The sequence below is a fragment of the Penicillium robsamsonii genome, assembly GCF_028829455.1.
Source record: "Penicillium robsamsonii strain IBT 29466 chromosome Unknown utg000005l_segment0_segment0, whole genome shotgun sequence".
NCBI classification, from domain to species: domain Eukaryota; kingdom Fungi; phylum Ascomycota; class Eurotiomycetes; order Eurotiales; family Aspergillaceae; genus Penicillium; species Penicillium robsamsonii.
The window spans coordinates 718,065-736,186 of NW_026643223.1; the positions used below are offsets into that span (position 1 = coordinate 718,065).

Here is an 18,122-nt window from a genome sequence, read left to right on the forward strand (position 1 = left end):
TAGTCACAAGGGCTATATATGCATCTCGAGCTTTCGATACTTAATACAATAAATGAAATTTAATGCAAAAGTTTTTTCCACGGTTTGTTTTTTCTTCTTGGATTAATGTGGAAATTAGAAGATGAAGAGTAATGGAAAGCGTTAGTGAGAAACCTTAATAAAATAAAAAAAATATCTAAATCAAATGAATATGAATTCTGCTCTCACTCGCTGCCTCGATATTGTTACTGTTGTGTTTATCGCAAGTTGACGGCTTTACTTGGATGTTTGAACTTGCATTTGGTATCCTGTCTCTTCACTAAAATGAGTACAAAGCCTACAAGCTGGATATATTTCTGTTATTAAACATCTCACACTCAACTGTGGAGGATTCAATGACAATTTCATTGCCAAGAACAGGTCCTATACTTTATCTTGGCCGTGTTCGTGAGTCTGTTTACCCTGGGCTAGTCTAGTTCATGAAATTTCTCCATGTGGAAACTTTTCGTTGGCTAGGAGGGATGTTGTTAGTATAATACATGGTCGAGAATCTTGCGAGGATCTTCGACATTCTGGTTGGGTGTATTCCATGCAGGCGGGATATATATTATATGCTACTCGCTTATTGCCCTAAACACAAGCCTATGGTGATTTTACTTTTTTATACCCCATACGTTTTGTTCACTGGCTATACCATATGTTATATGAGGTAACCCTATGGCATCCGCATTATTCTAAGTAAGATCGACAGTGGAAGATTGGGGTCGCAAAGCATACCCGAAGCGGTTAAGCGCGGTCTAGACATGGGGCTGAGCAACGTCTGCTTTATGTCTTACGGAGTACTGTACTTCTACCTTGGACCATGTGCAATAATTTATCAAGAGCAGAATATGGTATACTGTGGTAAACCAAGCAAAGGATGTGGCGAGTGCAGGTCCAGGAAGATTCGGTGTGACCAAGCCCAACCGGCCTGTTCGCAATGCACCAGGGCCAAGCGGGACTGCCCCGGATATCGGGATCAACTGTCGCTAATGTTCCGCGACGAAAGCAAATCGGTAGTCCGAAAGGCGAAGGCGGCCTCGACTTATAAGAATAAACGAGCGGAGCGGTTGCCTCGCACTGCAATCCCAGAAGGGAATCCTGTGCGGTCTGAGCTCAGTACCCTGGTGGATCCAGACTTTGATTTCCACTCCGATCCACAGCATATCTATCTTATGCGACAGCTCGGGAACTTCCCATTGGAGATACAGCCGTCACAGGAGCTTGAAGTCGCCAAATATGAAGCAGTCTGTTATTTCCTGCGATCCAATGCTCTCCCCGGCAGTTTCTGGACTAGCGAGACTATGTCCAATTTTTTGATGCAGTCCGGGGGCTCTGCGAGCCAGAGAGCTATGCAGGCAAGCGTGGTTGCTACTGCCACGGCCATGCTCTCGCGAGTAAGACGGTTACCATCGCTTAGAGATGTAGCCCACCGGGAGTATGGATCCGCTCTGAGATTGCTCAACGGCGCTCTAGCCGATATAGAAGAGGCGAAAACAAATCAAACATTAGGCGCGGTCATCCTGCTTGCCATATATGAAGTAAGGGATTTTGAAATTTTGACGCCTCGGATAGTTATTGACGCCCTGTTTATAGGTGATTACATCAAGAGCCCCGAAAGATATTCACAGTTGGACCAACCATATAAATGGGGCAACAGCCCTACTGGATATACGAGGGCCTGATCAACTCAAGACTAACGCCGGTCTCCGCTTGTTTTTGCACCTTCGGTATCAGATTGTGAGGGTCATCAATCCTTCCTTTGACTTCAAGCTAACCCCTCAACAGATCGTCAGCTGCCTACAACGAGACGCACGAGTGCCCGAGTCACTACTCGAATGCACGAAACTTGCAATATTTCTCCAGCCAGCAGAAGCTCACGGCAATCTCCTGACCATGATAATTGCCAAAGTATCGAACCTCCGCGCAGACATCCGCACTAATACTTACAAAAATGACCGGGAAATCATATCAGCAGCCTCAGTCATCGAAGCCGATTTGATTGCCTGGCTGGCAGCTCTTCCCCCCGAATTCAACTATACCACCCATGTAAAATCCCCCTTCGACTCTACCTTCCAAAGGCGATTCCGAGGCATATCGCCATACGACGATCAGTACCACGTGTATCCCACCCAGTGGGTCTGCACTTCGTGGAACCAATACCGCAGCGCCCGAATCATAGTCAGCGAGATCATCCTCTCCCGCGTCTGGCAATTATCAGACAGTTCCTCTATGGACTCGTTGTCTGAAGAATTCCGTCTTCACTGCAGGACGCTGCGGCTAACGATCCGGCGGTTGGCCGTGGAGATCTGTCGCAGCGTTCCGTTTCACTTGAACGCTCACCAGATAGATAGGGACCCTACTCTTCCGCCGCCTGAAAGCTACCTTGGAGGTCTTGTGGTCCTCTGGCATTTGTTTGTCGCTGGAGTGGTTGAGAACCCCCGACACGGGTTGCGCCGCTGGGTGGTCAAGTGTCTGGAGTCGATTGGACACACGTTGGGTATAGATCAGGCGTTGGCAGTGGCGGATATTGTCGCTGCTGATCCTGGAGTTTTACATTCTGTGACCAAGGAAGAAGGCTGAAGTGTCTGGTACGCCTGATCTGATGGGGCGACATCTAGTTCAATTGGCTCCCAAAGAAGATAGTTGCCTCGGGGTATAAAGCGACGGATGTATTTGTTTCTTTGTTTATTTTCTTCTCTCTTATTCATCACATTGCACCAATAGCGTTATTACATGTCTGATGATTTATGTATTTCTTTTTGTGTTATAGGGCGCGTGTTTTGATTATCATGAATCACGCAGTGTCTCAATCGAAGGAAAACTAGAGCCTCATTAGTCAAACTTCCAATATAATTCTAGAAAGGATGATGGGACTTTCGCTCATCTCTAGAGCAGAGTGTGAAGTAGACTACACTGCCCCCTGTGCACTTTTGCCGTATGCGGGGGCTGTGTGCTGTGTGCTGTGTTCGCTCCGCCACTCACAGGAGACCTGTCTGTGCGTAGGAAATGGCTTATATGATTGGTTAAATTTCAAACCCCGTATGACTCTACTCATCTAGTTTGTTGCCCGGGCCACACAAAGGCGGTGGCTATACACGAATGAGTAACATCCCAAGGTTGTTCCTCCTTAATAACCACTTTCAAATACGATAGGGCTGATCTGCCTCGCAAATTCCGATGCCATTCTGTACCTTTAACATCCTTCGGGCTGACTTTTAGATTAAAATCCTTGTCGCTGCCATGTGTTAGGGGTAAAACTTTATTGGTCATTAACTGCCCAAGTGTGCCTTGGCCCTTCTACCCTATTCATACCATTCTTTGTACACTAGGTATCACAGCCGAGCCCATGCTGTAAATGTCAGACACGGAATAGATATAAAGAAGGTGTTTCCTGAGTCAAATTCTTTGTTTGGAACATATCATTTAAGGACTTGAGCAGCCTACTAAGACACTCAAGTCTATTTAGCAGATCTTCCTCGCCTGCACTTCATCTAAACCATATACACTCTTCAGCCATGGGCGCTTCTGAAAAGATGTCTATATGGCACTCCTTCTCATCCAGTCTTCGGCAAGAGCGTAAGGAGCGCAAAGCAGGGACCACTACAACAGGAACCGCGACGGCACCAACATATTATCCATCATGGTCCCGAGGTCGCACACATAGCTCCAATACATCAAAGCTCCCAAGAGAGCAATCATCAGACCTTCCACCACCGTACGAAGAAGCGCGACTCCCAACAATCAGAATCAGCGCCCCCGAAGAACTAGAATCCGATTCCCAGTTTGCCTTCCTCGGCCAATTCCACACTGTCTTCCTGGTCGACGACAGCTCAAGCATGAGGGGCACACTTTGGCAAGAAGCCAGAGAAGCCATCGCAGCCATCGCACCAGTCTGCACAAAATATGACAAGGAGGGAATCGATATCTACTTCATCAACCACCGATCAAAGCCCAACTCCAAATACAACACCAATTACAGTGCCAACTACACAGACAGCTCCGACCTCATCGAATGCCCACAGTTTGACGGCGGATACTACAACATCAGAACCGCGCAACGAGTAAGCGAGATCTTCGCCTCCGTCAGACCCTCTGGCGGAACGGGAGTCGGGAGTCGACTGCGTAATATCCTGGACCCGTACATGGATCTGGTGGAAGAGAAAGAAGCAGCGAAACGAGCACAAAAAGAAGCAGCTAAGCGAGCGAAGAAGTATGCCTCTGGCTCGGACCGTTCTAAGCCGATAGAGTCGGTTACCCCGATTAATATCATCACGATTACCGACGGTGTTTTCACCGATGATGCAGAGAGTATTATTATCCAGACGGCTCAGAGGCTGGATGGACCTGCTTGTCGTGCTATTCCTTGGCAGGTTGGGATTCAGTTCTTTCAGATTGGGAATGACCAGATGGCTCAGCAATATTTGGAGGAATTGGATGAAGATCTTGGAACACGGTGTAATAATTTACACCTGAGGGACATTGTTGATACTGTTCCTTGGAGAAATCGGGCTGGGGAGCGATTGGAAGGGGATGGGATTTTGAAAGCTGTACTTGGGGCTGTTCATAAGAGGTTGGATCGGAAGAAAATTGTATAGAGATTGGTTTAGGTCGGATTGAGTTGATCATTATCTACCAATCGCATATTTTGACAGAATTAATTGCAACCGCCCGGGTGGAGAATTCTCGGATATATCCCTGTTAGCTTTTGTTAGCTTCTATTTAATCTCGCCAATGAGCATAACTAGCGCCTAGTAGATCACGTCTTTTCTTCCTTGCAGAGAGACCTTGCTTCTAAACATGGGTGTTTTTCTAGAATAGGCTCTACATAGTATATATTTTTGGTATCATATAACCAAAAACCAATTTAATCTAATTAATATAGCCAAGGAGAACCCATCGAATTAATCTAATTAATCTAATCACACTAACCACACTAATCTCACTAATCTCACTAACTAATCTAATTGTGCTTACGGAGTACCTTGCATAGAGATCGACGAACCACAACGGAAGCATCCCAAGCCACACCATGAGAATCAGAGAATCAGAGATCATATTCTTTTCTTTTGTGCTTTAGCTATAATCCGTTGATCACATAGATCAACAGGTTATTAAACCCTAGCTCCACCCCTCATCACCGCCAATTTGGATCGTCAAATCCCCGCGCCGATCGTCCTAAAAACCTATTTCGCACCTTTTCTTCTGCCTTCACCGTTTCTACCGTTTCTACCGTTTCAACCTCAGTTGTCTCCTGTTTCAAAAATCTCGCTCTTAGCGCCGCCCCTACGCAGGAACACCCGAGTGGTCGGCGCTTCCGTCTTCCGCCCGTTCATTGGTCAACCTTGTCGCCTTACACTGCGCTGGGGAAATTGCACCCTCGCGGTTCCTGATCCGCCTCTATTCGATTATTTGGTTTGGGCCCTGCGTCCAGGCCATGGAATAGTGGTGATTGTCTGCGGCGTTGCCCCGAACACACTTGAAACCCGTTTATTCTTAGACCTGTCACTCGACTTTTGAAACAGGTACAGTTTCCAACCCCCGGTAATTATAGAACCGCCTTTGTGGAGTTAGCTTTGTGTCTGGACTGCCTGTGAGCCTTGTTTTGTTATATGAGCTCGGGCTTTCAGCTGCCTTTTTTCTTTTGACCTCTATAGACTACCTTTTCGTTGCCTTGCATTTGCGCGTATTCTACGGGGATTCTGTCTTTTAGCATTTCCTTTGGTTCCTTGTTTTGCATTGTTGTGCATTTTCTTGCATTGGTTTATTCTTTTTTTTTCCATCTGTGCCAGTACCTCTCTTTTACTCTTATTCTTGTCTTTGCGATGATCTCGACTACCCTCATGACTTTCCTACTGTGAGTGTGCCCAGTCCAATTGATGTCTTCATGCGCTGACCGCAATCCAGGATTACCAAACCCGAGATCCGGTCGGTCAAGCTGCTCGGATCATGGGATAATTTCTCCAAGCAATATGTGATGGAAAAAGACAAGCGAGTCGGACCCGGACACTGGAGAGGATGTCATACCTTTACCGATATGATAGGCGATGGACCAGATAAAACCCAATGGCGAACGGGAGGTCTGAAAATGGGTGCTACTTACTGGTATTATGTGAGGCTCATATTCACGCATATGAGATGATAGAGCTAACGAAGAAAACAGTATTTGCTCGACGATGATATAGAGTATTACAACGAGGCAGAGCCAACAACATCAATGTGCCCGCTTCTTCCAGGGCAGCCCATGAATGTGTTGAATGTCCCTATCATCTTACCCGACAGCCACGCACATGGACGCTCGGCGAGTGGCAGTTCCCAAAGATCCGAACCTCTTCGGACTATGAACCCCGAAGACAAGTTTATGAACCCGCGGAAGCCGCCGCCCCAGCCTCAGCCTATACGTCTTCAGACAGCTGCACTAGTTCACCGCGAACCGAGCCCCGCGTACTCCGGTAAATCTCCAATGGCTGGAATTCACCGGAGTGTATCTCAACCCAGTGCCGCTCGTAAGGGCCACAAAAAAGATTCACGTTCTATGTCTCCCCCGAGAGCCCGAGCCATTCTAGCTGCTTTGAGGCAGCCCGCTGAGGCGGAAAGAAAGTTTGAGCCAGTGCGACCAGTGAATGCTTCTCAAATGGTACCACAACAGAGAGAGACCATTGAGAATCGCCGCAATATTCCTGGAATCAAGGTCAACGCTGGAATTGCGATTCCATCCAGCTCTCCTGACAAACTTGATCCATCCACTATTCAAAGTCGTCGCGCGATGAAAGCAACCGCCGGGGAAACGGCACCGGGCCGTCTTCTCACAGTGCAGACGCGTCCGGAGCCCCGCAAACGCAGTCCTTCTCGAGGCGCAGCAAACGGAAATACCGCGGCATTCGACGAAAACCGCGCGATCAGGGAAGCTCTGAAAGATATTGCTAGCTCCGGTGACTTGCCCACACCAACTGCCGCGTTCAGTAAAGAAAAGAGGCTCCCTACACTGCCAAACACGCCATCTTCAGTCATGGATGAAGCAGTTCGCGCCATTGACGAGAGAGACAAGGCGATGGATGGCGAGATCCCGCGCAGTTACTTCTCCAGCATGACAACAACAACAATCGACTCTACCAACTCCCATGTGGTGCCTGAATACAGCCGGTTCTCTGAATGGAGTACGGACACCGACACCGACACCGACTATAACCCGCACGAATCGATGACATCGGCCTCCGTATCTGATCACCACCAGGACGAGACTTTGTCCGACGAAAGATGGAGAACACCAGACCTTTCGCAGTCTGGCGATGGCGCAACCAATACCGACCCAAATACCCCCCACCTCACTGTCTACTCCAAACCATCGTCTCCGAACTCAGCATCCGGAGAACTCCCTCCCTGGAGCGTCGGTCTCCCCCAACTCACCGTCTCCCTGTCCTCACCAGGAATCGACTGTTCTGGTCTGGGCATTGAGAACATGGATGAAGTGGAAAGCAACCCCAAACGCCACGCTGCCCTATTTAGCGCCCTCGAGTCCATGGAGGCCCTTGCGATGTCGCGCAGCCCCAATGGCTCCCCTATCCTGCTTCCCGAGCTCCCCAAAGGCTCCGACACGGAACGTAATCTCCCTATCGCAGAGCGGAAAGTGAGCGAGACTTCCATTGAGCGCATTCGCTCCCGTCGCAGCAACGCCTCGTTCCAAGGGAATGCTACCATGCAGGAATTGATGGATGAGCTCAGTTATCTGAAGAATCTGATCCAGGCTGACATGGATGGGACTCCATTTTGACAAGAGATTCCCTCTCAGAGACTTTTGTCTGGCATCATCATTCTCATGTTTTTATTATCATTTTGCCGGCGCTGGTCGTCGGTGGAGGTTTCGTCCTCCGCACATGTATCATTTAGCTCTCAATAGAGATAAAATAAAGAAAAACAGTCCCAAATATATAAATTCTACCAATCCAGTAGACAGGAGAACCAAATGTAAACTCCAGAGTGGTGTTTGTTGGTCCCATACCAACAGATCGGAACACCAAAACGCGCCAAGAATCCCTCTGTATCCACCACCCGCGGTCAACAGCTTCAGTCAAAAAGGAACAGCGCCACACCTCAATTCTTGAACCTTTAATGTTCTCAAAATAAGAATGGGCTGAATGTGCCATCTGTTTTGAAAAGGAAATACCCATAATGGCAGCCGAGGGCCCCCAACTGACCCCGGTCGGGGAGAAGTCCTTACCAGCAAAATGCAAGGCGCAGGCCGTGGCGTACTGTCCCACGATGGACCTGATAGCGCTGGCGACCGAGGATGACGAACTGCGCGTATTCCGGCTTAATGGGCAGCGAGTGTTTGGTGGTTCTTTTGGTGGAGATCCGTACCTAGGCGAGGATGAAGAGGATGGCGAGATTAGAGGGATGGCGTGGAAGAGGAATGGTGGGTTTGAATTTCTTTGTCACCGAGCTTTGCTATATATACTTTTCTATGATCAGATCTTACTGGCCTTACTTATTGATACCACACCCGATCATTTACTAACGCTACAGCAGGTCGCCTCCTAGCTGTCGCGTGCGGAGATGGCTCACTCCGCATCATCAGTTCCTACACTGGGAAGACGGTGCATCACTACCAGACCTACCAGCAGAAAGAGGAGCACTTCAATCCCACTGAAAACCCAACACCCAAGGCAACGTGCGTTGGGTGGGGTGTCAATTTCACCGATAGCAAAGCCGCACAGCGGGATTTGGATGAATCCGCGGGCCAGGTGTCCGTTGACGATCTTCTAGCCCCGGGAGTGTATCCTTCCAAAGCAACTACGATGCTTAAAGCAGATTTACCTCGGGAACTTGCCTTGCTGGACATTGAGAGCTCGCTGCCAAAGCTGAGTACCCTGCCTGCAACAGGAGGCGAGGACGATGTCTTCAGCTCGCGGGCGTCCCTCGACGCCATCTTCCATTCTTCGAAGGATAACAACGACTCCGTTGATGTGCTATCTGTCGGGTTCGACGATGGCACTGTCCACCTGCGCATATTTGATTGCTTTGAGATTGGCTCTTTCCCTGTGGGAAGCTCCCCCGGTATCCCCGACTCGTGTCGTATCTTGCGGCATTCTTCGCACCCCTTGAGCTCTACGCATGCTCTGCTGGTCTCGCCGGTTAAGGGAGATACTCGTGGTCCGCTTGAGCTTGTTACGATGGATCTTCGCTTTATTACAAAGTCTGGGAGATATCTGTCTCTTCTTGCGTCAAAGACTACTCAACTTCAGAATTTGCTGCGCTATATTGGTCAGGTGCAGCGGCAGATTGAGCTTGAGTGGAAGAATGCCCAGGAGCTTCCTGCGCGGTTCTTGCGCAGTGTTAATGAGGACTTGCAGGAGAAATGCCAGTGTGATTTTATCACTGCTATCTATCATCTGGTGGTCACTGGTCATTGCTTTGAGCCGATGAAAGAGTTCCTTACGGATATTGTTGGAGAAAGAGTATGTCACCCCTGCTATTTGAGAGATAGTGTGCTAATGAACGATCTAGGGCCACAAGAGATGGGATAAGGCCGTCTCGGGCGGCTATGAGAATATCCGGCGACTAACCCACGAATGTCTTCTCCCAGCCCTGGAACGCAGTCAAGTTCTTCTCAGTCGATTGGTTGGATTGTCTAAATTCCACAAGCTAAGCGATGTCCTTGGGCTGGATACGACCAAGCTCAATACTATCGTGGAGACACTTGATTGTCTCCATGTCCTTGCGCACCGTGTTCTCACTCATGCTAACGAGGAACTGGGTCAATTCGCTGCTTTCTCCAGATGGCTTCATCAAGAAATCCACGTTCTTAACAGCGACCCCTTGTCGCAAACACTAGAAGAGATGCAGGAGAAGAGGGACTTGTTCGATGTTCCCCCTACTGTGAAGTATATTAAAGGCGCATTGACCAAAAGTGCCCTGCGGAACTTTATCCGCCAACTTCCTATGCTCGGAGTTGTTCAGCCCCCTGCCCCTCCCGCTGATAAGTGGCTCTCAGGCGGCCACGACCGCTCGTTCTTCGACAATTACAAGTCACTTCTTCAACAGCAACGCGAAGCTCGGGATAAGGGTGGTGATGGGACATCGGTCGAGACGCCTAAGCTCAATGACTTGACGAAGCGTCTAGGTATCCAGTTTGAGAAGGTCTTTGGAGAGATTGCCTTGACTCAGCGCAGGGGAATTCTCCATCGTTCGCCTTTGACGCTTCACTCCGATTGCGACCAAGAGGTTATCGATCTAACTTTCTGCTACGAGGTGAGTTTGCGACTGATAACTTTTATCTTGCCCCGGATGCTAACTTATGGAACAGGATGCAATGGAAGGCCAGCCTTGCTCGATATACGTCGCTACTCGATCAGCCACCTCAAAACATCAAGGTTCGTCATACAATCACCCTTTAATTATAGTTGCTTATATCCTCGCAACTAGTCTATATCTACCGCGTCATCCTCAACTCAGTCGGCGGCGTCAGTTCAACAAGAAGCACATCTCTTGCAACCCTCGACCTCCAAAACGGCGAAGTCCGCCAACTCCAATTCGTCAGCGACAACACACTCATGGTTCTCTGGCGCGACAGCAGTAAGTCACTCACACATCGAGTTGTCATATTCCTATCCTACGTTCTATATGCAATACCTAACAATCTATCCGAACAGAGGGATCCTCCCATCTCCTCAACTTCCCCTTCCAGTCCGCCTCAACACAACCCCAAAGCGAGACAGCCGACCCATCACTTCTTGTCCTTGACTACATCGATTGTGACAGCAAACCATCCGCTCCCAAGCCTACCATATCGGCTACGACACTAGATCTCTCGGCAGAATCCCCTCATGCGGGTGTCCTTATACACCGCTTTGCTCTACATGGCCCTAAGGCGCGACCTGCGCATGTTGATGTTAATGGACAGAAGGGACGACGCGCTATTTGTGTTTTGTATGGGGATGCTATGCGGTACGATGTTTTGGATTTGGATGCTGCCATGGGAGAGGATGAGGAAGATGAGGATTATCAAGACGGGGATGAGGATGATGAGGAGGAGGAGGAGGAGGAAGTATTCGATAGTGATGAAGAGAATAATGAGAACTAAGATATTATTACATGGAAGTCGAAAATCCCGACTGCCTCATTCACATATTGTAGATCGACATAGTTGATTGTGGTGGATCAATCTCGGATTAGGGGGCTGAACTTAGTGATCGTTGCTGAGTTGTTAGACTTCTTTTTCGAGAATCACCAGCAAACAACGTATAACGGAGTAGAACAGAAAAGAAAAGAGTTCAACGGAGGAATGAAGAAATGCCTCTCGCACGCAGCTTACTGAATGTCCCCGGCCACAGGGGAAGTGCGTATTCATATGTACTCGTTTTGTGTAAAAGATACTGAAATACCACACTTCACTCGATGTATGGGGCCGGCCCCCGCCAAGACATAAAGCCCAAAGGTGAGCTCTGTGGGCTATTGGTGAAAGTCTAAGAGACTTGGCTGTGGATGGAAGTACTAAGCTTATTTGTGGACCAACACACAGCTTGGCTTATGCAGATCGGCGAAGAGTGTGTCAACGAAAATTTACAACATACAGCATTTTATACTTGAAACAGGAAGTTCTCTCCAACTTGTCTACTTGACCGCAGCGCTTGAATCCGGTCCCCTTCCACACCTAAATCACAGCTTCGGGTTGGTCTATTTTATCCTACTGGGGTAGACTAAATAACAATTGGCGAGAGGCATCATAGTTGTAAATTTACCAGACTAGTGCACTAGTCTCGCGTACGACCTTCTCTAATTTTAGAAGAGCGAAGAGCGAAGAGCAATTGATAACTTCCATTCCCTATCACGATCTTACCTCAATTTCCGCTCCCTCATCTTTCATTTCAGCCCTCATACTCTAGCCCCTAATCACAATGTCTGAATATGTGAAAGGCTACGCGATTAGACGAAACAACACGTGCGACAGTAACGAGACACAATGTACAAAAAATTCGACATGGGGTAATTTCCAAGCATGTTGCCCCGGAAATTCTTTCTGCTTTGACTCGCAGACCAGCGTTCCCAATATTATATGCTGTGACAACCATAACAATTGCACGCAAAGCATTGCAAAAGCTCCGAATTGCGCAAATAGAAGCTGGAATCTATTTGACTGGGACGGGTATTTTTGTTGCGACAAAGGAGAGTCGGGATTCCATGTCAACGATCGAGTTTTGGTCGGGTGCTCCGGTGAAAGTTTCCCCGGAAACGATAGTTACGACACCTTGGATGTTATAAGTAGCGCTTCTGGTTAGTTGAACGCACAACGAGCCTGCATATTGAATATTGACATATAATGGTGCATAGGTACGCCCGTCTTGACTTCAACGGCAACGTCCTCATCATCGCCCTCATCTTCATCCACCGCAAAAGTTGGATCTAGCAGCTCGGGTAGCTCATCGCATACCAACACAGGCGCAATAGCTGGTGGTGTAGTCGGCGGTGTTGTTGGCATAGCTGCTATAATTGCTGTCCTCTTTTTGCTCATTCGCCGTCGGAAGCAACGGCCATACCAGTCACCAGAGCAAATGCAGAATCAAGAGTACAGTCTATCGCGATCGCCTGCGGTATATTCAGAACTTGGGGGGAGCTTGAATCCCAAAGAGCTAGATGGCCGAGCAAGGTCAGAGATCGGCTCCGGTGATGTGTCAACCAGAGAACCACAAGAGTTGTCGGAGGGGCACTGATTTAGATTGGGATTGGATTGAACAAATTATTCCTTGTAATAAAAGGCACATAGCTGGTATATTTAACGGCGGGCCTAGCGTCATTGATTCATCTGACGATGAAGTTATGAGTGTCCATCCGAGTCATGGAGAGGCCTAGAGGTATCCTCGATGGGATTTGTAGTGTATAGGATAGGCTAGCGTGTTCCTGTTGGCATTGCCTCCCTGCCGTATTCCTAAGTACCTAACGATATATACCTTCTATAATAAACAATCCTCAAAGAGGGCTTTTCGTGTAGATATAGTGCGAACAATTTTCGGAGGTTATTTGAACACCCCTCTAAACCCCTCCTGCTATAACATCATAGTAACGCGAATTTTAGACATTGGAATGGTACGATATAGTTTTATATACAAACATAATAGTGAAATTGGATTTATCTAATATCTATCAATCTTTATTAGACCTTGAGGAAAAACTAGATGATTAGCCGCATGTGCCTTTTATATGTGAATCCCCAGCAAAAGGTACATTTGTATTGAGCAGGAGTTTACGTCTAGCCGTGGATAGGGGGTAATGTCTCTTGTTAAGTGCAGGATAATCGAAAATGTGCCGGTAGTCATTCCCATGTTTGGAATTCTATAACGTAAGGAATTCTAATAACTCTGCAGATTTTGATATCCACTTCTCCTGGCAGTTATCATCCAAAGAAACCAGCTTTTCCTCCTTCGCAAAAGCCATCCATTCATTCGCGCCAACGGCATTCCACAAAGGGCAGTTGTTCGGTGGCGGGAACTGAAGTTCACCTGCGGTTAGCGAGGGCCGTACTGGATTACTATCACCATGGCTTCCGTCTCTTATACTAGACCTGCTTGCCTTCCCACAAACCTTGTACAGGGTTATATTAAATCGTTTGATTTCCTCAATGCTAACCCATATAAACGAATTCAAGACAGCTTCTTCATACTTGGCAAGAATGTTCGGATAATAGAACATGCCTAACCTTCGACAGCTGAGGACAAGAGCTTCGAGTAACCCCAAATCAGCAGGGGGAAGAGAGATCTTCAAGTCGAAGTCGATAGCAGTCCGGCTGCTGATAACAAAAGAGAAGATAATATGCAATAGGATAGCCTGGTACGTTGCTATTGGCCAGACACAGGTACTGCAAGCTTCAGCTGTTTCAGAGGCATCCCATTTTTCCTACCGATCGAGCCTTAGTAAAGTGGCATATCGTGGGGAAGTGGCGCAAACCTTTTGATCTCTAAGGGCCAAGTCAAGTTTACCGTGGAGCTCCACTGCTGCTGACTGTGCGGACTGTTCTCTAGTAGCCCACAGGCCTATAACGACCATTGATTGAACCAGGAAGGGCGCTTCACGACGAATGTTGAATGATCCTTTGTGGATGAATGGCCAAGAGGGATGAAAAGTCTCAAAATAAAGACGGATGTACTTCTCCGTCTTTTCTGTATTCTGTGCCCGTGGCTGATCATGCTTCACCCTCGATGTACGATGTGTTGCGGATCTGGGGGATTGATTTTCCGCCGTACCAGCAGAGTCCGGGAAAGAGCACTGGATTTTGCGGCGTAGACACTCAATACAGGGAACACCTCCTTCACACCGAGATTTCCCCGCGTGGCAGCTCTCGCAAGCACGCTCTGCACGCTTAAGAGGTTCAATTATTCCATGACGCTGACGGAGATGGCGTCGAAGTGTGTCACTAAATTAGAGTAAGTGTTTGCAAGAATGAGTCCACGCTGAAGGGAGATACCTTCGTCCAAACTCTCGACCACAATTGGAACATGTAAAAGACTGCTGAAGGTGTTTTCCTTCATGGCGGTGTAGGTGCTCCTTGCGCCGGTAGCTGGCGTTGCAGCCAGGGAAGTAACATCTGTAGACATGGGGCCTAGACGTAACCGGAGATTCTCGAAGATCTAATTCATTGCCTAGGCCTGCCATAAGGTTGAAAACTGTTGAGAGATGAAAATGACGTGTGTTGATATCATTCCCGTGAGCGGGTGCCATTGGCTGATTACATATGGAAGTATCCCGGCAACCCACCGGTCTCCCACCGGTCTCCCGCTGGTCTCCCACTTGCCACCTGGCGGGATACTGCTATTAACCATTTTATTACGATCTTATGGTTTGAAATGATGTCCTCTTTAGTAATCTATAAATATTTCCGGGCACGAGTATAAGTTCACTGCAAGTGCCTCGATGGTTAACACAGTTACAACACATTTCATCTTACAATTTGCTTGAAACTCTTTCTCGATTCAGATTCAAAATGGCTCCTACCATTCTCATCGTCGGTGCCACAGGCAACACTGGCCAGGCTGTTGTCGAAACCCTGCCAACGTTGCTTCAATCAAGCAATACTTTGTCTGATCACCGTATCATTGCTCTCACTCGTTCCTCAAAGAGTCCAGTAGCACAAAAGCTTGCCAAACTCCCTGGAGTTGAAGTGGTAGAGCAGAACTGGGTCGAAATCACCTCTGACTGGCTCCGTGAACATCAAGTAACCAGAGCATTCATTGCACCACAAGCCAATCCAAACCACTTCGCTGAAGAGTCCACATTTCACGTTGCTGCCTTGAACGCCGGTGTCAAATATGTTGTCCGAATCTCAACCACTGCTGCAAACGTCCGCCCAGATTGTAAAGCTTTCTATCCACGTGCACACTGGGCGATCGAGACTCTTCTGAGCTCGCCAGAATTCGCCAACCTGCAGTGGACTTCACTCCAGCCCAACGTCTTTACATCTTTCTACCTTGCGGGTGCCGTGGAATTCATCAAACAGTACCGCAAAACTGGAAAGCAGGGAACGCTCAAAATGATGGCATCGAAGGATGCGCCTGTCGGTGTTATTGACTCTCATGAGGTTGGAGTCTTTGCGGCTCGTCTCTTGTCTCAAGAAGATCTCTCAGTGCACAACAAGGCCAGATATGTTCTCAATGGACCAGAGGATATTACTGGGGAGGAGCTCGTGGATTTGGTCAAGCAGTACATTGGTACGCAGGTTGAAAATGTCAGCTATCAAGACATGTCATTCCTTGATATGCTTTACGAGCACAATTATGCGCCAACTCATCAGTCAAAGAACGTGATCTACTCTGTCAAACACGCTCTAGAGACAGCGTGGGATGGAAAATGCACAGCTTCAACCACGAGCAAGACAGTATTGGAGCTCGCTCCACCCAAGATTACAACTGCTGAGGCGTTGAAGAGTCTTCTGGAGGAGTAAGAGACAAAGTCAATAGTAGGAGAGTTCAAAGGGGTCAAATTGCCTGAGAAATCTTTGTTGCTCCTTTGTTCATATATTTGCCCAGGTCACACTAGGAGCATCCTGTTCAGTGTGAGAAGATCACATTATTCTAGATAGTTGAATACGAAATGTCCAAGGTTCTATTAAGGGCTGTTTTGTGCCTGGCCAGCTTAGCTACATAGAAGTTTAATATATCTTTGGTTGCAGCGTTCTAATACCCATTGCCTTCGGGCTTTGGTGGAACACAGACCTGATTCTATGCGGTGCTCATTTTTATTTACAAGCTTAGAGATGCTCTATATATAAGCTTCGACTTTAACTAATTTAATGAGCCGTTCGCAGTGGACAAGTCCTACGTTACTATGGTCTACAATTTTAGAGAGCTTTTGTATCGATGTCACCAGCCCATTTAATGACTTATAATTCCAATTCTCATTATCAATTTTCTTCGAACATTTATTTCCTGTTACCAATCCCTTCTTGCAGTGATTACATTTACCACAGGGTTCGTGAATCTCCCGATCTCGCGGCTTCTTCCCCTTACATGGTGTCTCGAAACAGGGGAGCTCACCCGCCTTCTCTTTCCAATTCCCGCAGGATGAGTAGACATAAGGTATAACAGAACACATTATGCAGAATCTAAAAGAGTTTTTAAATCAACAAATTATTCCAGGTTTGGTAATCTAGGCAAGACTCACGGTTTGCTGTTTGATATACGAGTAGTTATTGCGCACTTCGCAGGACGTCTGCGTTCTCAAAAATGTCTTTCAGATTAGCATAAACTCATGGAAAAGAATTGGCTGGCCAATCACGACAATACTGATAGAGTGGAATTGGGCAACAGATTGGAAGAATGTATTGGCTTCAATGTGTGCAGATTCCCACAATGGTGAGGTATTCAAGAGCGTTGAAGCTTTAATGCCAAGTATGAGGTAGAAGAGGACATGCATTTGCCTGCGTGCGAGCTTTGAAATAGAACTCAAGATAGAAGCGGCTCTAGAGGTGCTGTGCGGTTGAAAGAGTACGCGTCTGGTAACATAGATTTGATGGGTTTATATCCTTCCTTTTGCTGTGATGCAATAAACGCCCTCGGAGGAGTTCGCAAATATCACAGAGGTGCTAAAAGGCAATATATTGTGTTGCGTACAATGCACATAATCCCTCAATCCATTATTGCAGGTTTTCCAAGCTCTCTCTGTGAATGAATGTGAATATCTTTGAATCGTAAACCTGATATGATCTGAAAGATCTGATGTGGAACGGTTGCAAAGCCTAACCTTGCTAGAGGTCGTAGAAGTTTCGAGAACTCACTATTATGCAACCTTAGAAACACCAGAACATCTGCTAGACTATTCTTAGTAACCGGAGACCATATTCACATGTAGTTATACAAGCTACTTGTCTCTTCGCCAATTTCAATAGCAAAGTCTTGCACACAAATTCACCCACAAGTGATATATAAACTAACGGATCCCTCGGATGATTCATGGATACTTGGAATATCCACATAACCTAAGGCACACTCATACAAAACCGTAGAACATAATCAGAACACTTTTTTTTTTGCGTAGTTGTGAATCTATACAGTTGAGACGCTTATAGTCGGAAATCCGATGGGGATTCAACAGACTCAACATCTGAAATGGCCCCCAACAAACTTTCGAAAATTGAGCTCGTCAAAATAGGACACAGATCCATCACTTTTCTATAGCAAAAGTGAACAAAGTCTTCGCTCCTTGGCTGAGCAAGGGAGGGGTACAGCCTGAGGCATAGAATCACGTGCACCTGACTAATCCCCGCACTCGGGCCAATCAGAAGGTGACCCCCGTAGAACCTCAACTCATTGTGGTCTTTCTTGCTTCGAATCTTTGTTTTAGTCTCTTCACATATCTTGCACTTCTACAGCTATTTCCATCTTCCCCAGACCCTCCAATCTATTTATTGTGTGTTGAAAACTGGGCGTGCACTCAAGGCACCTTTTCCTCTCTGTGCCTCTTGTCGCGGAAAGACCTAGTGCATGCCGCCTCGTCATATCCACAAAAACACCCGTACCTTCTTCCCACTCTTCCACAGGAAATCCTCTTTCCACCACTGCTTCTATCGTGGTGATCACCGAGTGCCGAACCCTTTGATTGATCCGGGTCCAGTGGGGTTT

General features: G+C 47.4%; 7 protein-coding genes across 7 annotated transcripts; 5 read left to right on the forward strand and 2 right to left on the reverse strand.

Moving 5' to 3' along the window:
• Positions 1–869: 869 nt before the first annotated feature.
• On the forward strand, positions 870–2,601 carry N7447_008310 (Zn(II)2Cys6 transcription factor; the record flags this gene model as incomplete). The annotated part of the gene is made up of 2 exons (XM_057232572.1): positions 870–1,559; positions 1,615–2,601. The coding sequence occupies 2 exons, from the start codon at positions 870–872 to the stop codon at positions 2,599–2,601; spliced, it is 1,677 nt and encodes a 558-aa protein (XP_057082114.1).
• A 935-nt stretch (positions 2,602–3,536) lies between these two features.
• On the forward strand, positions 3,537–4,616 carry N7447_008311 (uncharacterized protein; the record flags this gene model as incomplete). The annotated part of the gene is made up of 1 exon (XM_057232573.1): positions 3,537–4,616. One exon carries the CDS (start codon positions 3,537–3,539, stop codon positions 4,614–4,616), a length of 1,080 nt encoding a protein of 359 aa, XP_057082115.1.
• A 1,227-nt stretch (positions 4,617–5,843) lies between these two features.
• N7447_008312 (uncharacterized protein) lies at positions 5,844–7,789 on the forward strand (the record flags this gene model as incomplete). Its single annotated transcript, XM_057232574.1, has 3 exons — positions 5,844–5,875; positions 5,926–6,130; positions 6,182–7,789. The coding sequence occupies 3 exons, from the start codon at positions 5,844–5,846 to the stop codon at positions 7,787–7,789; spliced, it is 1,845 nt and encodes a 614-aa protein (XP_057082116.1).
• A 398-nt stretch (positions 7,790–8,187) lies between these two features.
• Positions 8,188–11,098, forward strand: N7447_008313 (uncharacterized protein; the record flags this gene model as incomplete). Its single annotated transcript, XM_057232575.1, has 6 exons — positions 8,188–8,431; positions 8,545–9,473; positions 9,523–10,266; positions 10,322–10,388; positions 10,441–10,590; positions 10,668–11,098. 6 exons carry the CDS (start codon positions 8,188–8,190, stop codon positions 11,096–11,098), a joined length of 2,565 nt encoding a protein of 854 aa, XP_057082117.1.
• Positions 11,099–12,289: 1,191 nt separating this feature from the next.
• On the reverse strand, positions 12,290–12,493 carry N7447_008314 (uncharacterized protein; the record flags this gene model as incomplete). The annotated part of the gene is made up of 1 exon (XM_057232576.1): positions 12,290–12,493. The coding sequence occupies one exon, from the start codon at positions 12,491–12,493 to the stop codon at positions 12,290–12,292; it is 204 nt and encodes a 67-aa protein (XP_057082118.1).
• Positions 12,494–14,381: 1,888 nt separating this feature from the next.
• N7447_008315 (uncharacterized protein) lies at positions 14,382–14,603 on the reverse strand (the record flags this gene model as incomplete). The annotated part of the gene is made up of 1 exon (XM_057232577.1): positions 14,382–14,603. One exon carries the CDS (start codon positions 14,601–14,603, stop codon positions 14,382–14,384), a length of 222 nt encoding a protein of 73 aa, XP_057082119.1.
• Positions 14,604–14,989: 386 nt separating this feature from the next.
• Positions 14,990–15,946, forward strand: N7447_008316 (uncharacterized protein; the record flags this gene model as incomplete). Its single annotated transcript, XM_057232578.1, has 1 exon — positions 14,990–15,946. One exon carries the CDS (start codon positions 14,990–14,992, stop codon positions 15,944–15,946), a length of 957 nt encoding a protein of 318 aa, XP_057082120.1.
• Between the last annotated feature and the right edge of the window lie 2,176 nt (positions 15,947–18,122).